Source organism: Gorilla gorilla, chromosome 14 (assembly GCF_029281585.2).
Source record: "Gorilla gorilla gorilla isolate KB3781 chromosome 14, NHGRI_mGorGor1-v2.1_pri, whole genome shotgun sequence".
NCBI lineage: Eukaryota > Metazoa > Chordata > Mammalia > Primates > Hominidae > Gorilla > Gorilla gorilla.
Window position 1 is genome coordinate 84637567 of NC_073238.2, and position 23128 is coordinate 84660694.

The window sequence follows — 23128 nt, forward strand, 5'->3', positions numbered from 1 at the left end:
AAATTAATTCCAAAAGGAAACCTCAAAACTATACAAATGCATGGAAATTAATACTCTGCTTTTGAATGATCTTAGGGTCAACAATGAAATCCAGGTGGAAATTAAAAATTCTTTGATCTGAATGATAATAGTGACACAACTTATCAAAACCTGTGGTATACAGAAAAAGTGATGCTGAGAGGAAAGTTTATAGCAATAAATGCCTATATCAAAATGTCTGAAAGAGCACAAATAGAGAATCTAGGGTCACACCTCAAGGAACTAGAGAAACAAGAACAAACCAATCCGAAACCCAGCAGAAGAAAATAAATAACAAACATCAGAGCAGAACTAAATGAAATTAAAACAAATAAACAAAAGCAATCCAAAAGATAAATGAACCAAAAAGCTGGTTCTTTGAAAAGATAAACAAAATTGTTAGATCATTAGTGAGCTTAACCAAAAAAGAAGAGAGAAGATCCAAATAAACTCAATTAGAAATGAAATGGGAGACATTACAACTGATACTACAGAAACACAAAGGATCATTCAAGGAGGCTATGAACACCTTATGTGCACAAACTAGAAAATCTAGAGATGATGAATAAATCCCTGGAAATATACAATCCCCCTAGATTAAATCAGAAAGAAATAAAAACTCTAAACAGATCAATATCAAGTACTTGGACTGAAACAGTAATTTAAAAAACTCCCCCAAAATTCCAGAACCAGAGGGAGTCAAAGCTCAATTCTATCAGACATTCAAAGGAGAGTTGGTGCCAATCTTACTGAAACTATTCTAAAAGGAAAATCTTAAGAATTTTAAACCTGAGAAAATAATATCTTATTTAATTCACTTTTCTGAATCTTCTAAATTTGACTAAAGTTTGAATTGTTTCATTTATACTTGCATTTATGTATATATATTTTGCCTGGGTAAAGCATACATTGCAGCTTTTAATAATCAATGGCAGCCTTTAGTGCCTACATATAAGGAATATCTTAGTTTATTGGTGAACTTGGAAGGCAGGTTGCACTAAATTTGAAATTTGAATATAAGACTTTAGGAAAAATGTAATTTTATCTAACTCTAATTATGCTGTTATTTAATTGAAATTTAAAAGTATATTATTGCCAGTTTGTGTATATTTTTTAACTTTGTGATGTTACTACCATTTTTTCTTAGATTTCTCCTTTTTATCATGAATAGTTTTATGACATAATAAAAAGTTATCTGCTTTCAAAACTTTTGGACAGAATATTTATTAAGAAAGTCCTTTATGCATAATAACTATTTTTTCACATCATATTTTGTTTTCTGAAAATTTTTAAACCTATAATAATTTGCAAAACCCACCCATATACCCTTCATCTAGCTTCACCCAGTGTTAACATTTTGCTATATGTATGTGTATGTGTGTATTTATGTTGTAGCTGCAAAATTACTTGAGAGCTACTTTCAGCCATCACATGTCACCCCTAAATGCTTCAGCATCTATCAGCTAAGAACAAAGGTATTCTCCAATGGAGAGGCAATATAATTATCATATATGAAATTTATATATTTGCTATGACATACACTTGCCCAAATGTTCAAATAGTTTGCTGTGTAGCTTTCTTTGATTTTTTAATTCAAGAGCTCATCAAGGATTATATGTTACATTTACTTGTGGTGTTCCTTTAGATTCCTTTGATCTAGAACTGTTCCCCTGCCATTTTTTCATCTATAAATTTATGTTGGTGAAGAATCCATACTAGTTGTTTTGCAGAATTCCTCCTTTTGGACTTATATTATTTCCCCTTTATTAGATTATGGTGAAGTTTTTTTCTTTTTTCTTTTTTGCAAGGACACCGTATAGGTGATCTTGTACCCTGCTCCATCATGATCAAGAGGCTCATGATGTCAGTGTGTCCCATTTTTGGTGGCTTTGAGTGTCATACAATGTTTTAGGCAGTATCTGACAGATTTCTTCATTTATTTTTTTTATAATTAAAGAAGAATTTGTTGGATGATAGATGCCTTTGCTTTCAAATATGACAACATGGTTAATAGATAAAAAAGACTATTATATTTTATTTATGACTTTCACTGAAAGCAAGACAGTAAAGAAATCTAAAGCATGCCTCCAAGCATAAAAGTGAGTTGATGAAGGAAAAAGAAGAGCAGATACACTGCAGAAAACAGGTTGGAAAATACAATGATTAGAGTAATATGAAAATATGTTTATTATATATTAAAATATAGATTTGAATGATTTTAAGACTGATTACATGAGTACTATTGATATATATTTTAAGGTTTGTGAAATACCATAGCAAGCATGAGCAAAAAGTATTCTATAGGTTACAGAAACCTATATTTGTATATCAATTTTTGTTTCTTTTTGAAATGTGTACCTGCTGTTATAAAAATAAAGTTAAAATAGAGAAAATAATACGAACACATTAAAATCTGTTATTAATTTTAAACTGATTATAACACTTTTTTATTCATATATACCCTTCAACGTATTGTTTTGACTTAAAACTTCAGAGGCATTTTACCTAAATTGTTCAGTAAAGTTGTCAAGAAGACGGTTGCATGCTTCTTAGCATAGATCTTGAGAGAAAATCAGATGGAAGACCTACATGCTGATGGCATGGTTTCTATTGACTTCATTTTACTGTGATTTTAGAATATTGGGAAGGTGACTTCCTGTAATCTAATTAACTATTTCTCTCAATATAATTTATGCAGAAAAGCATGAGCACAGCAGACCTGAACTACTACCATCCTCTGAAAGGCCTGCTTTCAAGGTTTGTTCCAGCTGGTATTTGAGAACTTAGATTTCAAGAGGATTCTCATCGTTAACTGATAAAATTGACTCACTGTGCCTAAACTGTACAAACAATGTGGTATATGAGCAACACCTTTTTTCCCTTCTGGGAGTCTGAAATTTTGTTCTGTGTTAGATGGAGGCCTATGCGATCAACACCTAATAAAACTCCAGGCACTGAATCTCTAGTGAGCTTCCTTGGTTGACATTTCACACACTTTGTCACAACTTATTGAAGGTAAAATTAAGTATCTTCAGTGGGACTCCACTGGAAGGGAACCCTTGGAAGTCTGTACCTGGTTTCATTTGGCCTTTGCCCCATGGGTAGTTTACCTTTTCTGATTGTGTTATGTATTATTTTGCCGTAACAATTCATAGCCATTTGTAAAACCACATGCTGAGTCTTGTGAAGTATCCCAGTTCATCACTGAACGGGGTGTTAGTCTTGGGGATCACCCAACATAGCATTCTAATCAGAAGTCCTGAGATGCTGAGATGGTAGGGGAATGTAGAGACATGCTGTGCTCAGAAGCTCAAAGATCAATATTGCTAAGATTTCATTTCACACCAAATTAATCTATAGATGTACTACAATAACATTTAGAATCCCAGTAGACTTTCTGTGAAAATTGCAAAACTGATTATAAAATTCATATGGAAATACAACGGACCTACAATAATCCAAACAATTTTGAAAAATAACAAAGTGAGAATAAGAGCACTACCTGATTTTAAGACTGATTACAAAGTTTATGCAAAGGCACAAAAGTAAGTCATTTGAGAAAAGATTGTCTTTGAATGAGTCAGATATGTGTACAAAAACTTGTATTTGATGTATACCCCAAATGATATACAAAATTTACTCAAAATGGATCACGAATCTAAATTCAAACATTAAACTATAAAACTTTTTTTTTTTTTTTTTGATGGAGTCTCACTCTGTCGCCCAGGCTGGAGTGCAGTGGCGCCATCTCGGATCACTGCAACCTCCACCTCCTGGGTTCAAGTGATTCTCCTGCCTCAGCCTCCCAGGTAGCTGGGATTACAGGCGCCCGCCACCACGCCCAGCTAATTTTTTGTATGTTTAGAACAGACGGGGTTTCACCGTGTTGGCCAGGCTGGTCTCAAACTCCTGACCTGTCTCGGCCTCCCAAAGTGCTGGGATTACATGCGTGAGCCACCGCACCCGGCAGCTATAAAACTTCTATAAACAAACTTTGTTAATTAAAAATTTATTTGATAAAATATCAAAAACATCATTTCTCGTAGAACAAATTGAGAAACTAGACTTCATATAATTCCCTGCAAGATCGAGCTAAGATCATGCCCCTGCACTCCAGCCTGAGTGACAGAATGAGACCCTGCCTCTAGTTAAAAGAAAGAAAAAAAAAGCCACTGTAAGATATATTATTAAAGGAATAAAAAGATGAACCATAAACCAGGAAAAAAGTTTGCAAATCATATCTGATAAAATATTATATACGGAATATATAAAGAATTTTCAAACTAAATTTTTAAAAAACTGGGCAAATTATTTATACAGACATCCCACAAAAGAAAATATATGAACAAAAAATGCTCAATATTATCAGTGCTTCAGAAAATGCACATTACAAACACAATGACATGCCACAACACCTCTATTAGAACTACTTGTGGAAATGTGAAATGGTACAACTACTTTAGAAAACGATTCTGCAGTTTTATCTCTCCTATGACTCAGCCATTCTGCTCCTAGATGTTTGCTCAAGAGTAAAGGAAGAATATGCTGATACAAAGTCTGTACATGAATGTTTGCAGAAAATTTATTTTGCAATGGCCAAGAACTGGAAAGAACTAAAATGTTACATGACAGGTAAATAAATAAACAAAATTAGAGTATGCTTATTCAATGGAATACTTCATAATAATAAAAATAAAATAATTATTGATTATGAAATACCATGGTTACTTATGTTGAGTGCAAGATAATTAGGCTGAGTGAAAGAAACCAGACAGAAAATAAACACAGACTCTATGATTAACTTCAAAATTCTTGAAAATCCCAAAAAATCTGGTATGTAAGGAGTCAGATCACCGATGTTTATGTACTAGGTGGGGATAAGGAAGAACAACAAGATAGATTGCAAAAGGACATGAGAAAACATTTGACGATTATAGATATATTCATTACTTTGTGGTGAGTATATACATAAGCCAAACTTATCAAATTATACACTTTGTATATGTGCAGTTTATTATATCTTGATTATTCATCAATAAAGCTTTAAAAAAGAGTACTCAACTGTATTTTCAAAATATATTTAATAAATGATTTGAGTTGACAAGTAGATAGAAACATTTTGTGAGTGCTTAAATGCAAAGAAAAATCAAACAAATATATGATATTATAATTTACATTGAGGATTGTGTGATTTTTTTTCTTCTTTGTTCTCCTTTTTTTTTCTTTTTGAGACAAGGTCTTATTCTGTCATCCGGGCTGAAGGGCAGTGGCATGATCCTAGCTCACTGCATGCTTGAACTCCTGGGCTCAAGTTATCCTCTTGCCTCAGCCTCCCACATAGGTGAGATTACAGGCATGCACCACTAGGTTCGGCTATTTATTTTTATTTTTGTAGCAATTAGGTGTTGCTATGTTGCCCAGGCTAGTCTAGAACTCCTGGCCCCAAGCCATCCTCTTGCTCTGGCCTCCCAAATTGTTGTGATTTACAGGCATGAGCTACCATGCCTGGCCAATAATTTTTCTGAATGTTTGCAATATATAAAACATGATTATAGTCATGACAAGTCACATATGGTATTATTAGGTTGGTACAAAAGTAATTGTGGGTTTTGTCATTACTTTCAACGGGAAAATTGCAATTACTTTTGTACCAACTTATCATATGAAAAACATATTTTTAATATCTTAAAAACTTGAGCATGCCATACAAAATTGTGTGTGTGTGTTGTGTGTGTGTGTGTGTGTGTGTGTGTGTGTGTGTGTGTGAAGATCTTCCTATTCCGTCACTGTGGCTAATTCTTGTGTGTTTCCATCACCCCTTGTGAACATTCTGAACCCTGTTGATAGCTCTATTATACTCTCTTCCTTTAAGCTCTTTCAGTGTTTCATTTGTTTTCTGCTGGGACTCTGACTGATAAAGTGAATATTGGATGTGGACAGTGAGGAATAAAATCCCAGAGGACTCCACATAGTTTGGCTTGGGTGTCAGGCAAATGGTGTATAATTGACCATTTATATTGGAAAAGTATATTACTATATTTCTTTATATGTGTGTGTATTTTTACTTCCCAGATCAACACTTGAAAAAAGATTCAGAGGCAGTATGTCAATGTAGTAACTTACAGGGTTTTTACGACATTTTCTTGAAACATATTTATTCAGTCTAAATTCAAACCCTTGATAATAATACACTTCATAATAATTTAGACAGATTTTTTTCAGATCATCTCTCAATTATTTCCCCAAAAAAGAAAAAAAAGAATTTTCACAAGATATATGTAGAATAATATTTTTATTTATTGCTAGTTTTGGAGGTTAAGTATTATAACCATTGTTTTTTTCGAAGAGTTTTAATATTTTATTTTCTAAAACTTGGACTATATCCAATGAAAGAATCCATTTGTTAAAGCCAGAAGGCACAAATGAAATATTAGCCAGTGTCAAGCTTCAATGCACACAAATTAAGCTACCTCATGCATGCTGTATTTCTTTACATCTATAACCTAGCCATTGCTCGGCCAGACCTAGATGTAAAAAGGCAAAAAGCAGCCAAGTATTTGACTTAAAAGTTAACTTTTGAAAAAGCATGAAAACTGCTAATGGAAAGAAAAGTAATTCTACATTTTCATTCACAGTTGATTTCAAGGCATAACGTTCTCAAATAAGCTTACTAAAAGGGAAAACCTGCATGTTTTTAGTTAGATGCCGTAGAAAACTGGTTTAAAAATACACGATAGCCATATTAAACTTCATATACATAAGAAGTCAATGTTTCTAACAAAAGATAACTTTTAGAGATTTTTTTTTAAAAAAATGAAATGTTTATAATTTCTCTTAGCAAGTCCAGAGGAACTTTGTCTCCAGAGTTAATTAATGAGACGGTCAACACATCATAAGGAAACAGGCATCTCAAGTGACTTCCTCAATTTCTCTCATAGTTGCCATAGTTTCAGGTTTCAGATTCAGACAGGAAAGCACACAGCAGAAGAGTAACTATTTCTTTATGTATATATCTCTTACATCAGTGAAGAAACTTTTACCAAAGAATCCCCAGAAATTTTTCTCCATGCTGCCTTGGCAAAAATTGTGTCACATAATCATGCCTAACTCTATCATTATGAAAGGGGTGAAATACAAATAATTGGTTTTGATCCTACAAACTGCTTATAAAATTGGAGTCACCCTCCTCTGATTCAACTGGGGGACCAAACGGGGAATAGTTTTTAAATAGGGTTCCAATAAGGTGTGCTACATTTATCTACAACTACATCTTAAGTAAATGCTAAAGGCCACTAAATCTTCCAAATATGTATGAGTAGACTTAAACTGTTTTTCTATAAGATATTTGAATTTATACTGCATTGACATAAAAATATGTAAAATAGAATGGGAAGGAAAAAGTGAAGTTTATAGAAGAATATGTATCAATGTGGTTCTACTTTTTGTTAGACACATCGTCCCCTATTAACAAATGCACAGAGTATCCGTATTTCATCTACAAAGTCTGTTATATTGAAAATGTATATTTCCAAAGGTATTGTTTTAGGAATGTGCATTCTACCAGAAAAGTGCAAAAACTGCCTATACAATTCACAAAGTAAATCAAATTTTATCTATCATCATTCTGTTAAATTGAAGAAGAAACAATATCAATGTCACTCTAGAAATTCAAACCTCAAAATTGACATTTTTAGTAAGTCATAGGTATTTTTAAAATATAGTTTTATATGAAAATACTTCTAGATTTACAGAAAATTGCAAAGCTAGTACAGCGATTTTCCATATGACATATAACTGTTTCCCCCATTATTAACATCTTACGTTCGTATGATATATGTGTTATATTAATGAACAAATATTGTTACATTATTATTAACTAAAATGTGTACTTCCTTTACATTCCTTAGATTTTTTTTTTCTTTTCTTACCTAATGTCCTTTTTCTGTTCCAGGATCCCATTCAGAATAGTACATCTCATTTACTCATTCTGTCTTTTTAGGCAACTCTAGGCTGTGGAAGTTTTCAGACTTTCCTTTTTTTAATGACTTTGACAGTTCTGAGGAGTACTAATTTAATATTTCATAAAATGTTCTTCAATCGATATTTTGCTGATTATTAGACTGGGGTTATGAGTGAAGTTCATCACATGCTATTTAAGAAACATTATCAACATGACTTATCACTGGTGATAGTCATCTTGATCACGTGCGGAGGTAGTGTATGTCAGGTTTCTCCACTGTACTGTTATTCTTTAGTACCTTTACATACTGTACTCTCTGGAAGAAAGTCCCTATGCACAGCCTACACTTACGGAGGGGGGAGTTGTACTCTATCTCCATGAAGGTGGAATAACTGGCATAAATACTTTTGAATTCTTCTATGTGGGAAATTTGTCTATTCTCCATCATTTATTGGTGTATTCAATTATTTATATCAGACATTTCACAGGATTTTTTGAATAAATGTTTCAAAAAAGGAAGGAGAGTTAAAGGGATTTTAGTTTAGGCAATTTACACATATTTTTAACAGTTAACAATGAAATTTAAATTTTACTGCAATTTAGAATTTTGCTGTCAAAATTATTCCTTATTGCCAATTTGTACCACTTTATTGGCACTCTGGCCTCCTCTCTCTCTTGTCAGAGAGAAAATCCTAGTTGTCTTCTAAAAATTACAGCAAACTGATTTTAGAAAACAGAATACAAATTCTACCCATGAAATTCTATAATCCTAGAGCTAATGAATCTGTAAACCATGTCATACATGCCTTCCAGCCACGAGAAAGACATGGTTATGTTTTTTGAGTACTAATTACATCTCAGAGTTCAAGAGAAACTGTTAGAAAAGTCAGAAAAGGCTATGCAAAGAGCAGTTCAAAAGTAGCTGCGACAATACAAGTCATTATTCGTTCTATTTCTGTCCACCTTATACCTATAAAAGTCCACTGCATGATAGGTAAGAATTAAACATGCCAGTAGCTCAAATTTACTTAAATTGCTTTAAAGCTACTCTAATTACATATCCATCATTTGAAGAGAACAAGGAATTGTTTTCAGAGTAAAAGCAACATTCCCTTGACTCACATCGATGCACAGGTGTTAAGCTCCCTCAACTTTAACAATAGAGAACATGTCTTATCTTCAAATTTATTATAGTTTATGACTCTGTCCCTAATCAACTCCATAGATTTTTTCCACTCTCACTAATTTCCATGGAGTTTAATGTAAAATAGCATGTCATGCAACACTCAAGGAAATTTTGATTGTAAGAACAGTGAAAAAAAATGATTAACTCATGGTCATAGAAGTTATTTAAATATTTACTTAAGTAACATAATTAGTCTATCTAAGCACCAGACTTATCACAGCTGTGTTCTTTTGGTCATTATTTTAATTTAGGATACCTTTATATAGAACATATACTCTTGAATTCGGCAGAGATAATTCAATTCCCTTTAAAATAATTGTACCTTGAACCCAGTTGAGTTTGATTTTCAGATTTAAATATTCTGTTGCTTAATGCATGAAATTATTAGAGACTTGTGCTCCTGGACAAAATAATTTGAACTTGAATCAGCCCACAGAAGCAACAGTTCTATAATTCGTTGTTATATCCACTTTTGGCTAAATACTGAAGATGTCTAAAGCAGCTTGTATAGTGTTATATGTATATTTAAAATATTTTGAATACTCAAATGAAATATTTGTCTCAGATTTTAATATAACAACACCCGTGTTTATGGTGAGGAAAATGTTTGCCTTTAGTTTATAATATAACTGATTATGCTTACCTCTTTGTCTTGTTGACTGAGAAGAAAAACTAACTGGTATGTCATTTCTATGAATACAAACAGAGTTTTAAGACATTACTTATTGTGAAAATTACACCATAATTGTTTTGATTTGAATTTGAATGCCTTTCCAAGTATTTTTTATTTGACTTACAAAGGGGCCTTATACACCATGGATATTTAGAAATAAAACTAAGATAAAAGCCATAACCTGGCTTATGTAAGTGGCTTATTTTTTTTCTTCCTTTATATTGTACATCATCAGGAAACTAGAAGGGAGATAGAAAGGGGTAAGTATAAAAGAAGGCAACTTCTACTGGCCAGATTTTCGAAAGTGAGTAGGAACATGTTTCTGTAGAACCAGGTTATATTGAAGTTATGTGCAGAGCTCTTTCGTCTTGAGATGCTTAAATATTTTATTCAGTAACTTTGGTGGATTTGATGTGGAAAGAAAAAAGTTGGCAGTTTTAATAGTTTATCTCACATCCTGCCCAGATTGGGAGTTCTACTATCCTACCCTCTGTGAGGCCACCATACCCACTTCCTCTTTATTCTTGAGGTTCTGTGTTGACAGAGATTTTGTATTTTTGTTTAACAGGTAATTTTTTATGATGCTCTATCTTGGTTTCCAAAATATGCTTCATATGTTACCTCCTTACCTTGCTGCTACCATTATGGGTCATTTTTAAAGATCACCACTTTTATTTTCTGACTGCGAACATTCATGCCTTTCTTGAAATCTTCACATCTCATAATCCATATTTAAAATCAATATTTCTTAGCCCCAGTGAACTGTAAGTGCAATAGTTACAGAGTGCTGCTGAGGGAGCATACAGATACAGAATTTCTGACAAGTATGCAATTCTTTCTGAAAACACTATCCGAGCACATTGAGTTATGTCATAGATTATGTGACTGTTATTTCCCCTCTTGGATAGTGCACTTTGAAGCCACCATAAGATGTGGAAAACTTAAGTTAAATAAATGTAAGCAAGGGGGTTTGATTACAAGGTTCTAAATATGTTTTGTTTAACTGAATCTGGCAAATAAAATAGTAATTTGTAAAAATGATTCAAAAATGTCCTATTACATCGTTTTTGAATTAGTCAAATTTGTCAGTTAATCAAAAATGCTCATTAATCAGAAAGCAGAGTGCATAGCCCAGGAAAACACATGAAAATAATCAATGGCATATGTTTCCAAGTAGTATTTACATTTTTCAGGCATGGATCTATCAAGAATAAACTTATATTTTAGACAAATGCAAAACAGTTTTTACATTTTTTCTTGTAAGACTGAATCCCATTACCAGTCTTTAGAATTTCTCTATTAACTTTTATTCTGCATTATCCTCTCCTCTCACCACACCTAAACATTTCTTTAGAGAAGAAAATATGGGGTAGGACAGGTTCGTCAGACTCATGTAAATGCCATTTGGCTAGGACATTTTCTCTGGTTGAGTATTGTGACAGGAGTGAAATAATAGCCATAATATGCAGAGATGAAAACTCAAGTTCACAATCCAAAGGAATCAGTGATCAAGGTATTCCTTCAGAACATCTTCAGCATGCAGTTCACTTCCAGCTAAAATGTGTTTTCCTGGTTGGATTGCACTTAGCATCCTTCAACTGAGGGAGACAAAGTATTTAAAATTAAAGTGCTTCGTGTTCCCATTATAAGTGTCCTTTCCCAAGCATAATGGGAAAGTGGACTCTTCATTAAAAATGGCTAAGTGGTAATTTACAGAAGTCTTAAGAAGGGTGAAATGACAGGGTTGTTTTGCTCGTTTTTATTTGCTTGTTTTCCCCCCATACTATCAGCAAATCATATCATCTCTACCAAATTTTAAATGGAAGATATTAACAGATAGTCAAAACTGAAGTAAAATAATGTTTTCAAAGATGGGTATTATTTTAAAACATTTAGGAAATTGGTGCTTTAGTTGATTCACTTGTAAGATAAAGTTGAATACTGTGAGGCATAGCTAAGATTTGCATGGAAAGTTCTTGAAAATGTTAATAATTGAATGTTGTAATATTTTTATGATTATTCTTCAGATTAATATAATAAAATAAAATTAGACTTAAAATTATGAAATTATGAATGTGCAAGTCTGAGGATAACATTTTAAATAGTGCTAAGAAGCATCAATGACAATTCTCCATTTGGGTATCATCTATATAACTTCCTCAGGTTACTCATGATTTGATGTACAACAATATTAATTGTAAGAAAAAAATATATGATGCCAGTTGTTACTACGTCAATGGAAGGTCATGCTTTTCACTCAATGTGACAATGACATAAGTAATTATGAGCAGCACTGCCTCTCATATTAAGCAGACAGAATGTTGAATAACTCTAGATCTAGTAGAAAAGATGTCAAAATGTCCATGGAAAAATTAGGCCGTGATTTTACATCTTATAATAATTTTGTTGACATGTAAGCTGAGATGCCATTTCTGTATCTGACAATGTGATATTGACTACCTACCTATCTCAGAATGTTGCTGTAAGGACCAATTAAGACAAAATATGATAAAATCATGGATATAATATACAATAAAAATCCATCTCAAATACACAAGGTAGCAAAATTATAAGCTAGTTGTTTAAAAAATGCACCATTATACACGTATACCAAATCATACATCTGAATTAAAAAACATATAATGCTGAAACATATAATAAATTGGACTCGAAATTAATAAATGATTGATAAGCAAAGTGAATATCCTTTCCCAGTTCTCAGACGTTATTTTTATTCTTATGAAGGATTGTGAAAAAGATTTGAAAAAACTTACAAAATCACACATTATGAATAATCATCATAATTGAGTGTTTGCTACATGCTAAACTTTATGCTAAACTAGCTTAATTTTATAAGTTTGCTCCTTAAAATAACCCTCTCACTTAAAGACTATTATTTTCCCTTTTTACATTTAAGGAATCTTAAGACTTCATAAAGTTAAGTAATTTGACCAAGATCCATAACTGTAAAATGGAGAAGCCCAAGAGATATTTCAAGTACTTAACAAGAAGCAAGAAATAGGTGCATGCCAATTAGAATAAATGTCCGAGGATCAGAATGAACACTGGGCTGCCCACATCACACTGAGTGGTAGTTGCGTATCAATTCAAGTGAAGGCCAAAATAAGTCCTGGATATCTAGTGTTAAGTTCTACACACTACACTTACAAATACAAAGGAATAAAGTGTACAAGTATTTTGAAAGTACAGGTGGAAAAAGCCTAAGAAAATATAGTGAACCTTATGATTAAAGTAGGAAAATACATAGCAGGTACCCTGAACACTTGGAAAAATGGTGATTGAATTCAATTCAATGATTCAATTCTTAGCTTCTCACAAAGTAAAGGAAAATGAAAACAATTATAAGACTGAGAGCAACAATAAAATAAAATCCAAACAGATTGTTTAAGGAAGTAAAGTTGATTATGGGACCCAAGAGATTTTTCTTACTTCAAAACCCAGAAAATAACTGTGACTTACACTGTGGTAGATACATAACCCTTACTCCTAAATATTAAAAGTCACCTAGCTATTTCTTTTGCAGTCTCTCTATTAAGCCCCATGGCACAAAGCCAAAACACTGTTCAACAACAACAACAAAAAGCTGAATAACAGTCACAAAATTGAAATCGTTTTTATTGTCTATTTTGGCACAATACTTTTCCCAAATTAGTTTCATACGATAGTAGTAAATGTTTTACACACACACACACACACACACACATTTTAAACATATATATGCACAAATGAAACAAGGTTTCTTGCTAAAATGATGGAAAGGTAAGGATTTGATGGTGATATAAAAATTATATTATTGATTTTATTTTTATTACTTTTATTTTGTTACTGAATATACAGGTTGTTTAAACACCCTCTGAAAATTGCTTAAATCAACACTTTTAAATAATGGGCAATAATAATACATAAAACCAGTCTTTGAAGGCTCAGTTTCTTAAATCGAGAATAGAATTTTCCATCTAGTAAAAGCCTTAAGTTTAAAACTAATAATGTACTAATGTGCTTGCATAATTCATGCCACTTGAATTAAACCAGTAATAAAAACGAAACAATAATTCACTTCTAATTACAATAAAAATCTGAAGAGAGTTTAAATGGTAAACTCCGGGCTGATATACACTTTTTAATATTAAAGCAGGACATTAAACATCTCAGCCCCTATGTGTGTATATTTATTTCATTCAAATGTTTGGCAGTAAGCAGAAGCTATCTTAACATTTCTTAGCAGGTACAAAGACTTTAATTAACTTCAGTGGCACACAACCTTTTTCTACAAGGAAGTTAACACTTCAATATGATTAAAGGTCTGCCATTTGGCAGTTTAATTTCCTAACCCTCTTCTTAATATCACTACTAGATTGACAGCTTCCTTTATTTAAACCTTGTCCTTATCAGTTCTCTACAGGACCTGACACTTTGTTAGTAACTCTGCAATTCCATCTCCCGTATTTGTTAGAATTCTATTTTCTTACACATCAATGAACACAGTATATTTTCAAGTATGTCAGGATAGCAGAGACTATGTAAGAGATAAACTAGGAGGAAATTTCTATCAGTCTAAGAGCAACTTTAAAATATAGTGAACCTCAGTGCATCCTTTCCAAATATATTATAGTTTTTCTTTTCCTTTCAAAATGTGAGCATCCATTTTTGGCTGTGATTGAAATCCTAATGTGTGTGCAAGTGGATTCAAAATCAATATTTGCTGTTATCAAAAATTGTTTTGCTCCATTCTTAAATGAGAAAATACTAGCATATATATTTATATATATTTGATATATTTATATATATTTGATATATATTTATATATATTTGATATATATAATTTCATATATTTATATATTTGATATATATTTACATATATATTTGATATATATATTTATATTTATTTGATATATATTTATATATATTTGATACATATATTTATATATATTTATATATTTGATATATATATATATATATTTGATATATATTTATATATTTATTTGATATATATATTTGATATATATATTTATATATTTATTTGATATATATTTATATATATTTGATATATATAAAACAAAAAATGTTTAAACCAAAATAAGATAACAAAAAGTTGTATTTAGTGCTAAATTTGAAGACCCTTAAAGGTAAGGAACATGTATAATTCAGCATATTGTTTTTCAGACCCCATCATAAGGCATAGTACATAGTAGACATATATATAGTAAAACTTGAGAGTTGCTCAATGCATTCACAGGACAAAGACCATTAGGCATTAATATGCTTAAATTGTGAGGCACCATTGACACCTAAAGGGAACTAGCATTAGATGGGGAGAAACTATGAACCAAACCTGCACTGAACCACTATATAGCAATATGATAGTCAGTTTAAGCTACTCAAACTATTTTGAGAGCAAGACAGCGATGAGTGACTTCAAGGAACTCCTATCATAACTGATACCCTATAAAAGTACACAAATCTGGTAAAGACAATACCAGTCAATTTAAGTTCTGATGTTCCTATTCCAGTAACAGAGTCAACAGCTTACTATTGATCATTTCAAGGTTACTTTTACCTCATTGATTGGGCAGCATTAAGAAATTTAGAGGCTTTGAATATGTATCTGTGTCCTCATATTAATTTAAAACAGACCAACACATTTGTGATCTATCTCAAGAAGATTTTACAAATGCTTATTTGAAATATGAAATATGTAATTTTCAAAAAATATTTTGGTGTTTCTGCTTTGCACATGCTTAGCATAGAAAACATTCATCTGTAAAATGTATAATGTTCAGGATGGAATATCTGAAGTTCTAGACATTGCTACTTCTCTAGGTGATTTGAACATAGAGTGATAAGATACTGTATGGCCTAATTATCTTTTCATCTCTGACCTCGTGCTTCTGAGGATGACTCATACAATAACTCCTGAATAACTTTAACTTCACCCTACCAAATCAAAGGCTTATTGAAGATTAAATGATAATATCTCATTTTTCATTTCTATTCAACCTAATAGAAAAATGGAACTACAGAACAGGAGCTGCATTATGTACAGGAAAATGCTCACAAAGCTGTTTTTAAGTCAATTTGACACATCTAAACTGAGAATGCCAACAAGTGGATAGTGATACATAGATTTTACTACTTTTAAAAACAAAAGTAAAGAGCTTTTGCATTATGCACTGCTCCATATAATCCTGTACGTTGCCAAATTTGTTTAAAGGCTTATGACATTTTAATCTGTATTCTATCAGTTTTTTATACAGATGGTTCCTGACTTATCAGGGTTTGACTTTCAATTTTTGGTCATTATGATGGCATGAAAGTGATATGCATTTGCTATATTCCTTGATTTACAAAGAGGATAGCACATCCAGATAAATCCATTGTAAGCTAAGGAGCATCGATATACATAGTTTACATTGTGTCTTTTTCTAATACACACTGTGACCCTCTTCATGCCATAAGTGCTCAAATATTGTTAGCAGAATTATGATTTGATTTTGAAAAACTGATATACAATTTTATAAATACTGATATACAATCTGAATTCCAACTAAGTATTTTATTTACAACTTAAGATACCAATTATAAAACAGCACTACTTTATAACACACACTGTTGCTAAAATGGGCCTTTGCTCTTTACAAATGGCTAAGATCACAAGCAGATTTTCTAGTAGAAAACGGTGAAGAAAACCCAATTGAAAGTCTTAAAAGAAAAAAAAATTGAAATTGCTTCTACTGCTAATTAAGAATTTAGAAAAATGACATGAACTTCATATTAAGTTATAATTATTTCTCTAACACCAGTGTAAATTTTCTTTCCATTTCTGTGCTGTTACAATGTGGGAAAAACTGACCTTATGTTGTCGTTTATTTTAAGTAAAGAAACTAACTTCATAACTTAAAAGTAGTCATCATTTTTTCACAACCTCATCATTATCCTAAATAGTTGCAAGAATTATTATTTTTTAAAATTCTTTTGACACAAAGACCTTACTGGGTTTTTACTCTATTGTACATATTGCCAAGTATTAACCTTTTCATATTTTTTCTTTTAAGAAACTTCTTTTGAACTGTTATCACCATTGCTGTCTCTCAATGATACCAAGGCCATTCTTACCAGTTACCAAATAATAATAATAATAATAATAATAATGTAAGTCTACATGTTTGCTTTAGTTCTTACTGAATTTCTCTGAAAAACCTGATCTCATTGCTTCTCATCTAATTTTTTGGACTACAGGTAACAAATGTTGGATGAGTTCAACAGGGAGAGTGTTTCCCATATCTTAATATGTACAATTTTTTACTATATAAAATTCTATAAAAGTTATTTTTTCAAAGATTATAAACTATAATCATTGAAGCTTATCTCAAACATTCATTCTAAGCCTTCTTTATCCATGTACTTTGCCCTTAATTTCTAACTTAATAAGATAAATTACCTACATCTGGTTCCTTCAAATCTTACACATTTTTCAGAGTTCATAAAATGTCATATGTTTAAATCATTTGAAAGCACTCTGACCTATCTCTATTAAACACATTGCTTCTACAGCTAATAATTAACTATTAATCATTGACATAGTTGATCCTCCTTAGTTTCACCAAAGCCTCTCAAACCTTAAAATTAAAAAAAAATACATATTCTCAAATGGCTGGACTTTTACATCTATTCCCACTCATTCATTTTTTTTCCTGTTTTCTGGAATATATTTATTTTTAGCTTTCTTTAAAGAAAAGTCTTAGATATCTGTTAGCTGGTGAGTTAGGTAGATAGTGCAGTTACCTCCTATGCTTCCCTTTCTATACAACTGATCACTTGTTCTTTTCTGTTGTTATAATTTGTTACATGGTATATGACAAAAAGCAAGATACTTGCCTTATGTCATGCCTGCAATTTTTCCAATAATATCTGATCAATATTTTCCTCATCTAACACATTTCTGTAAACTCACAACTAAAAATTTAAGGTATTGGAGCACAGGCCAAAGTGGCAGTGGCAGCTGAGAGGCATTTTTGTATCCTGTCTGCCCTCTACAAGCAGAGCCAAATCTGTGTCATTATTTCAGCAGGGAGCTTTGAAACACCTTCCAACTTTGTACAGCAGGATGCTGAGTATCTTTTGACCTAGTTTTGCACACAGGAAATGCAAGACTGCCAGACCATGGAGCCTGGAAGTGTTAGGTTGTTAGATATCTGTCTTTTAGTTGCTGGAAGGATTCCTAAAATGTTAGCTTCATGATTCTTCCCTTTCCAGGAAACAATAACGTAATTATCCTGGCTACCTCTTGGCTCAGAGGTAAATATTCCTCCGTATGACTGTTTCAGGTTGTATGCAAATTGAAATTGACCAAGATGGTCTTAAAATTTGCCTCAGTTTCACTAAACTTTGGATAGAATTCTTCCTGACTCTATGCTGACCCCTCTTTTTTCAGACTACTCATAAAAAAAAAACAACATGGAATTGTAATTTTTTCCCTAATCCTTTGAGATGTTAAGTCTTTTTAAAAACCTCTTGCTAGTTTGCTAGTTTTACAACCCGTAACTTTTTTTTTTCCCCAAAGGCCTGAACATTGTATCTTTGAAATGTAAACATCAAGGGAAATAGCTCCCCTATGCCCCAGTTTCTGGAGGAGAGTAGAAGACTAACTTGGGTGAACAAATTGCTTCAAGTTGTAAAACTATCCTCTCGCAAAGATGAGAAAGTTTACTTTTTCTTTAGTAAAACCAATTAACAAACACAGATGGGCCTGTGCTCTCCCTCTGACCTTGGCACTTAGAAATCCTCCCTTCCTTCGTTTCAGTAAGCTTCAGACTGAGTTTGGGTCTCTCTCCTAATGCAATATCCTTGAATAAAGTCTTCTTTACCTGTATAATTTTGTCTAGTACGATTTTCTCTTTATCAAAATATTACTTTACAGCCATTAAGACCAAAAAATGTCTAAGTATTTTCCTCACGTTGCTGCTTTGAGATTAAGCAGCCGGAGCATGTGTACTTTTTTTTTTTTTTTTTTTCAGGAAGCTTTTTTTACTGAGTGTTATCTTAGTGTTAGCAAATCCTTCTCCAATACAAGTGAAATCCTAAAAGAGGACAGAGTCCTCCTAGTTCCCAGGTGTTTGGACTCCAGTGGCTGATCTTCACAATGTCACCTCTTGTTTTTCTGTTAGCAGAAATGCTGTAAAACTAAAACTCCTTAAACTACGTTCCTGCTGCTTTGATAACTAGGCCAGAACCTGCCTTTCTTCGTCTCACACCAGTATGAATAATTTAGGTAAAATGAACCACATTCCATTTATAAGAAATAATACATAAAACAAACCATCAATATATACTGTCTGCCTTGGTTTCTTTCACAAGATTTTATGTCCTCCTCTTCTTGCTAAATGTACATAGTTATTAAAAAGTGTAAACCCTGATAATGCTCTGTGTGTTGTATGCCTTCTAACTCTCTTAACATTTGGCATTATATCACATTTATGTCCTCATCTACATCTTCTGTTCATTTGGTCTGTGAGCTTCATGAGGGCAATACACAAATTTATTAGTTTATTCTCTACAAATACAATTAATACTTGTATACTGAGTAACATTCAACAAATGTTTGCTACAATGGCAAAATTATTTGAATGCACTAATAACATGATACAAAGATTAATAGAAAATGTCAACATAGTAGATCAGAAAAAAAACTTCAAAAATGTCATTTGCACAACTCTAAGTACCTTTATTGTCCATTTCAAATGATTTGTCAAGTCCGCATTAACTATTCTGTGAAAATTTTTACGTTAAAGTAACACATTCCAGGGAAAAAGTTATTTGAACCCATCATTTCCAAAAGAAAAGACAATTAGAATCTCTTTTCTTTCCTAAGCAAACATGGACATAAACAAATTATTATTCAATAATTTGTATCCACCCTGTTTCTCTCCCAGTTTCTACTATTTACTTATTTATTTAAGCCAGTTTAAATCATTTGTGGAAGAACGAAATATATATGCATACATATATACATTTGTAATTTCAGTGACAATAAAAAGTCTGATTTTTGATCTACTAGTTTTCAACTGAAAAGATACAGAATACAGAATTTTTTTAAAAAAAGCTTTAAATCCTGTACTTAAAGGAAATGAGCTAACATTTATAAGACATCAGAATGATGTTATAATTATTTTGCCATACCTGTATATGCAAATTGGACAAGGTCCCAGAGAGCATTGGGGTCTATGCCTTCCATTTTGATCTCCTCTTGCTTGGCTTCACAAACATCACTTGTAAACATGGCCGCAAAATAGTCGGAGACTGAACTCAGAACAAGCCTGAAAGAGTCACAGGTTCTAATTTAGGTCGTGAATGTAAGGCAGAAAATCACTGTGTCAACCAGAATGCAACACAGAGCACAAAATCAATCTATTGATCAATCAATTAATGCATTTTATTTATTGCCTCATGAGTTGTACTTTACAAAACTGATTCAAAAACTCTTCCCCTAACTTTTCGTAATAGAGCATTCTCATACATTTTCTTCTATCACTTGAATGATATTTTGTCTTTCACATTTAGGGCTTCAGGCCTCTTAAATAATACATTATAGTTTTCTTTATGTAATGACCCACCTTTCACCATGCTAACTTTCCCCACCGAACTATCGTGAATTTGAACGCATAATGTATATTGATCTGTTGGTGAGATTTCTATTATGTTTTGTTTATTGGCCTGTTCTTGTGCCAATAAAATAGTATTTTTAAATTAGAAATATGTCTTTATAACCAATAAGGCAAATCCCTTTCTTTAATATTTTAAATTTAACTATTAGTAACATATTATTCTTTCATAAGTAGAGTTCTAGGCTTTCAAGTCTTAAGTAACTTTTTATGTTTTAAAAATAATTCCTAAAGCATTTTGATTTAAAAATGCATTAATTTCTTATTTTATTTGAGGAGACTTGACATAATTTTCATATAAATTCATTCCATCTAAAAGTATAAAATATCTATCCCTATATTCAGGATACTTTGTTTCCTTTTCAATTTTTAAAGTTTTCCTGAAAATTGCTATATAGATTCTTGGTTGATTCTTATATTGTTACAATTTTGTTGGCTTTGTGTATACTATCTACTTTTTATTCTATTTTTGTTGGTTTGTTTTTCTGTTAGAATTTATTAATTGAGAAATTCATAGATTCATCCTTTATCTGGTACATCTGGTGAATTATGTTTGCTAGTTCTTTTGATTCTGCTATTTCTTTTTACATTTAGGTAGATGACTACATCATCTGCAAGTTATACTCTTTTGACTTATTCCTGTTCATTCTGTATAACTCCTCTTCTTTCTCTTTCCTTACAGCTGTGTTAAACAGCTCCTCTGTCACAGAGGCATTTTGTGTTTTTTTCTATATTAAGAGGAATGCATCTAAAGTTTCTCCCTTCAGTATGATGCCTGCTGAATATACTTGGAATATAAGCTTTACTAAGTCAGATAAACCTCTTTAATTTCTAATTTTGCAAACAATTTTTATAATATTTGTGTATTAAAATTTATAATGTTGTTAATGATATTTTAGAATGAAAAAAATTATGATATTTTCAAGTATAATTATGAGATGAATAAATCTCTAATTTTATTTTCTTGTATTTTCCTGATCTGATTTTTAATCAAGGCTATAGTAGCCTCATAATATGAGCTGGGAGCTACAACTCTTTAATTTTGTGTAACAACTTTTAGAATAAAGAAATTACTTTTTTCTTTAAGATCTTTCAGAAATTATGTGAAAAACCATTTACATTTGGCTATTTTGAAGAAGACTTTCCTAATATCATTTCCATTATTTACTAAGTCACAAGGCTTATTCAAGTTATTTCTTCGTATATTCACTTTTGCATCTTAAATTTTCCAAAGTTTTTTTCACTTTACTTAAAGCCTAACATTTATTTATTTGTTTATAATTTCAACATTTTTTTTAGAGACAGTATCTCATTCTGTTGTCTAGGACGTTGTGCAGTGGCATGATCATAGCACATTGCAGCCTTGAACCCCAGGGCTCAAAGTGATCTGCTTGCCTCAGCCTCCTGTGTAGCTGGGACAACATGCACAAGCCACCTCACCCAGCATGGGTTCTAAAATGTCTAATTTATGTTTTTCACAAAATTACATTTGGGTTTAATTGTACCAATATGTATTTGTTTTTAATTTACTCTATTTGTTCTTTGGATTAATCTTTGTACAGTAATTATTTCATATCATTCATTATATTGACTACATGTTTTTCACATGTGTGTATGCACACATATGTGTGTTTAAAGTGGTTGCTCTACGGCAGCAACCAGAATTTTGTTTTCCATAAAGAGCCAAATAGTAAATATTTTACATGTTGAAAATTCTGCACATAGTCTTTGTTGCATATTCTCCTTAAACTCAATCAATTGAAAATTCTAAAATGAATTTTAGCTTATGGTCTACACAAAAACAAGCTGCACAGCAGATTTGGCCCCTGCATGGATATTTGCTAAATTTATCTAGAGATCACATTAACCAATAACACTCTACCTTCAGGGATATTGTAAGAAATTTGCAACATAAAACACCCCTTCTGCTCAGTCAAAAATCCAAAAGAAGAACATAAAATATATTTAAATTTACTGCCTTTTTCACAATTTTTGATGCTCTCCATTCATTTTTGAAGTCGGCTTTAAGCTGGTATCAATATTGGAAGAAATATCTTTAGTTATTTCTTGTACTGTAAGTCTGATGGCAAAAAATAAAAAAAAATACAGTGCTTTCATTTATCTGAAGACTTATTTAGTTGCATGTCTAGTATCTTTTAAAAGTTATTTACACATGACATAGAATTCTAGGGTGATTTTTTTTTTAACTTGAAATATACAATTTCATTATCAATTAGGCACCACTGTTGGAATTTTTTTGTTTGTCAGTTTGTTTCAAAAATAGGCTCTTGCTTTGTCACCCAGGCTGGAGTCCAATGGCACAATCATAGCTCACTGGCACCTCAAACTCCTGGGCCCAAGCAATTCTTCTGCCTCCACCTCTCAAGCAGCTAGGACCACAAGTATATGCTACCATGCCTAGCTAGTTTTTGAATTTTTTGTAGACAGCATCTTGCTATATTGCCCAGGCTAGTCTGGAGCTCCTGGCCTTGAGTAATCCTCCTGCCTTAGCCTACAAAAGTATTGGGGTTATGGGCATGAGACACTGCACCCAGACCACCTTGTTTGTTATAGAAAGCTAGCTTTCATTCTTACAATTGTTTTTCTGATGT

The 23128-nt window shown here is 32.0% G+C and overlaps 1 protein-coding gene across 2 annotated transcripts in view; it reads right to left on the minus strand.

Annotated features, from left to right (window-relative positions):
- Window positions 1-23128, minus strand: part of KLHL1 (kelch like family member 1) — a 413680-nt gene that overhangs the window by 240859 nt on the left and 149693 nt on the right. For both annotated transcript variants that reach the window (XM_019039881.3, XM_063697407.1), the window contains exon 3: window positions 20035-20171. In XM_019039881.3, the coding sequence (XP_018895426.1) occupies window positions 20035-20171 (137 nt within the window). The remainder of the gene's footprint in view (window positions 1-20034; window positions 20172-23128) is intronic.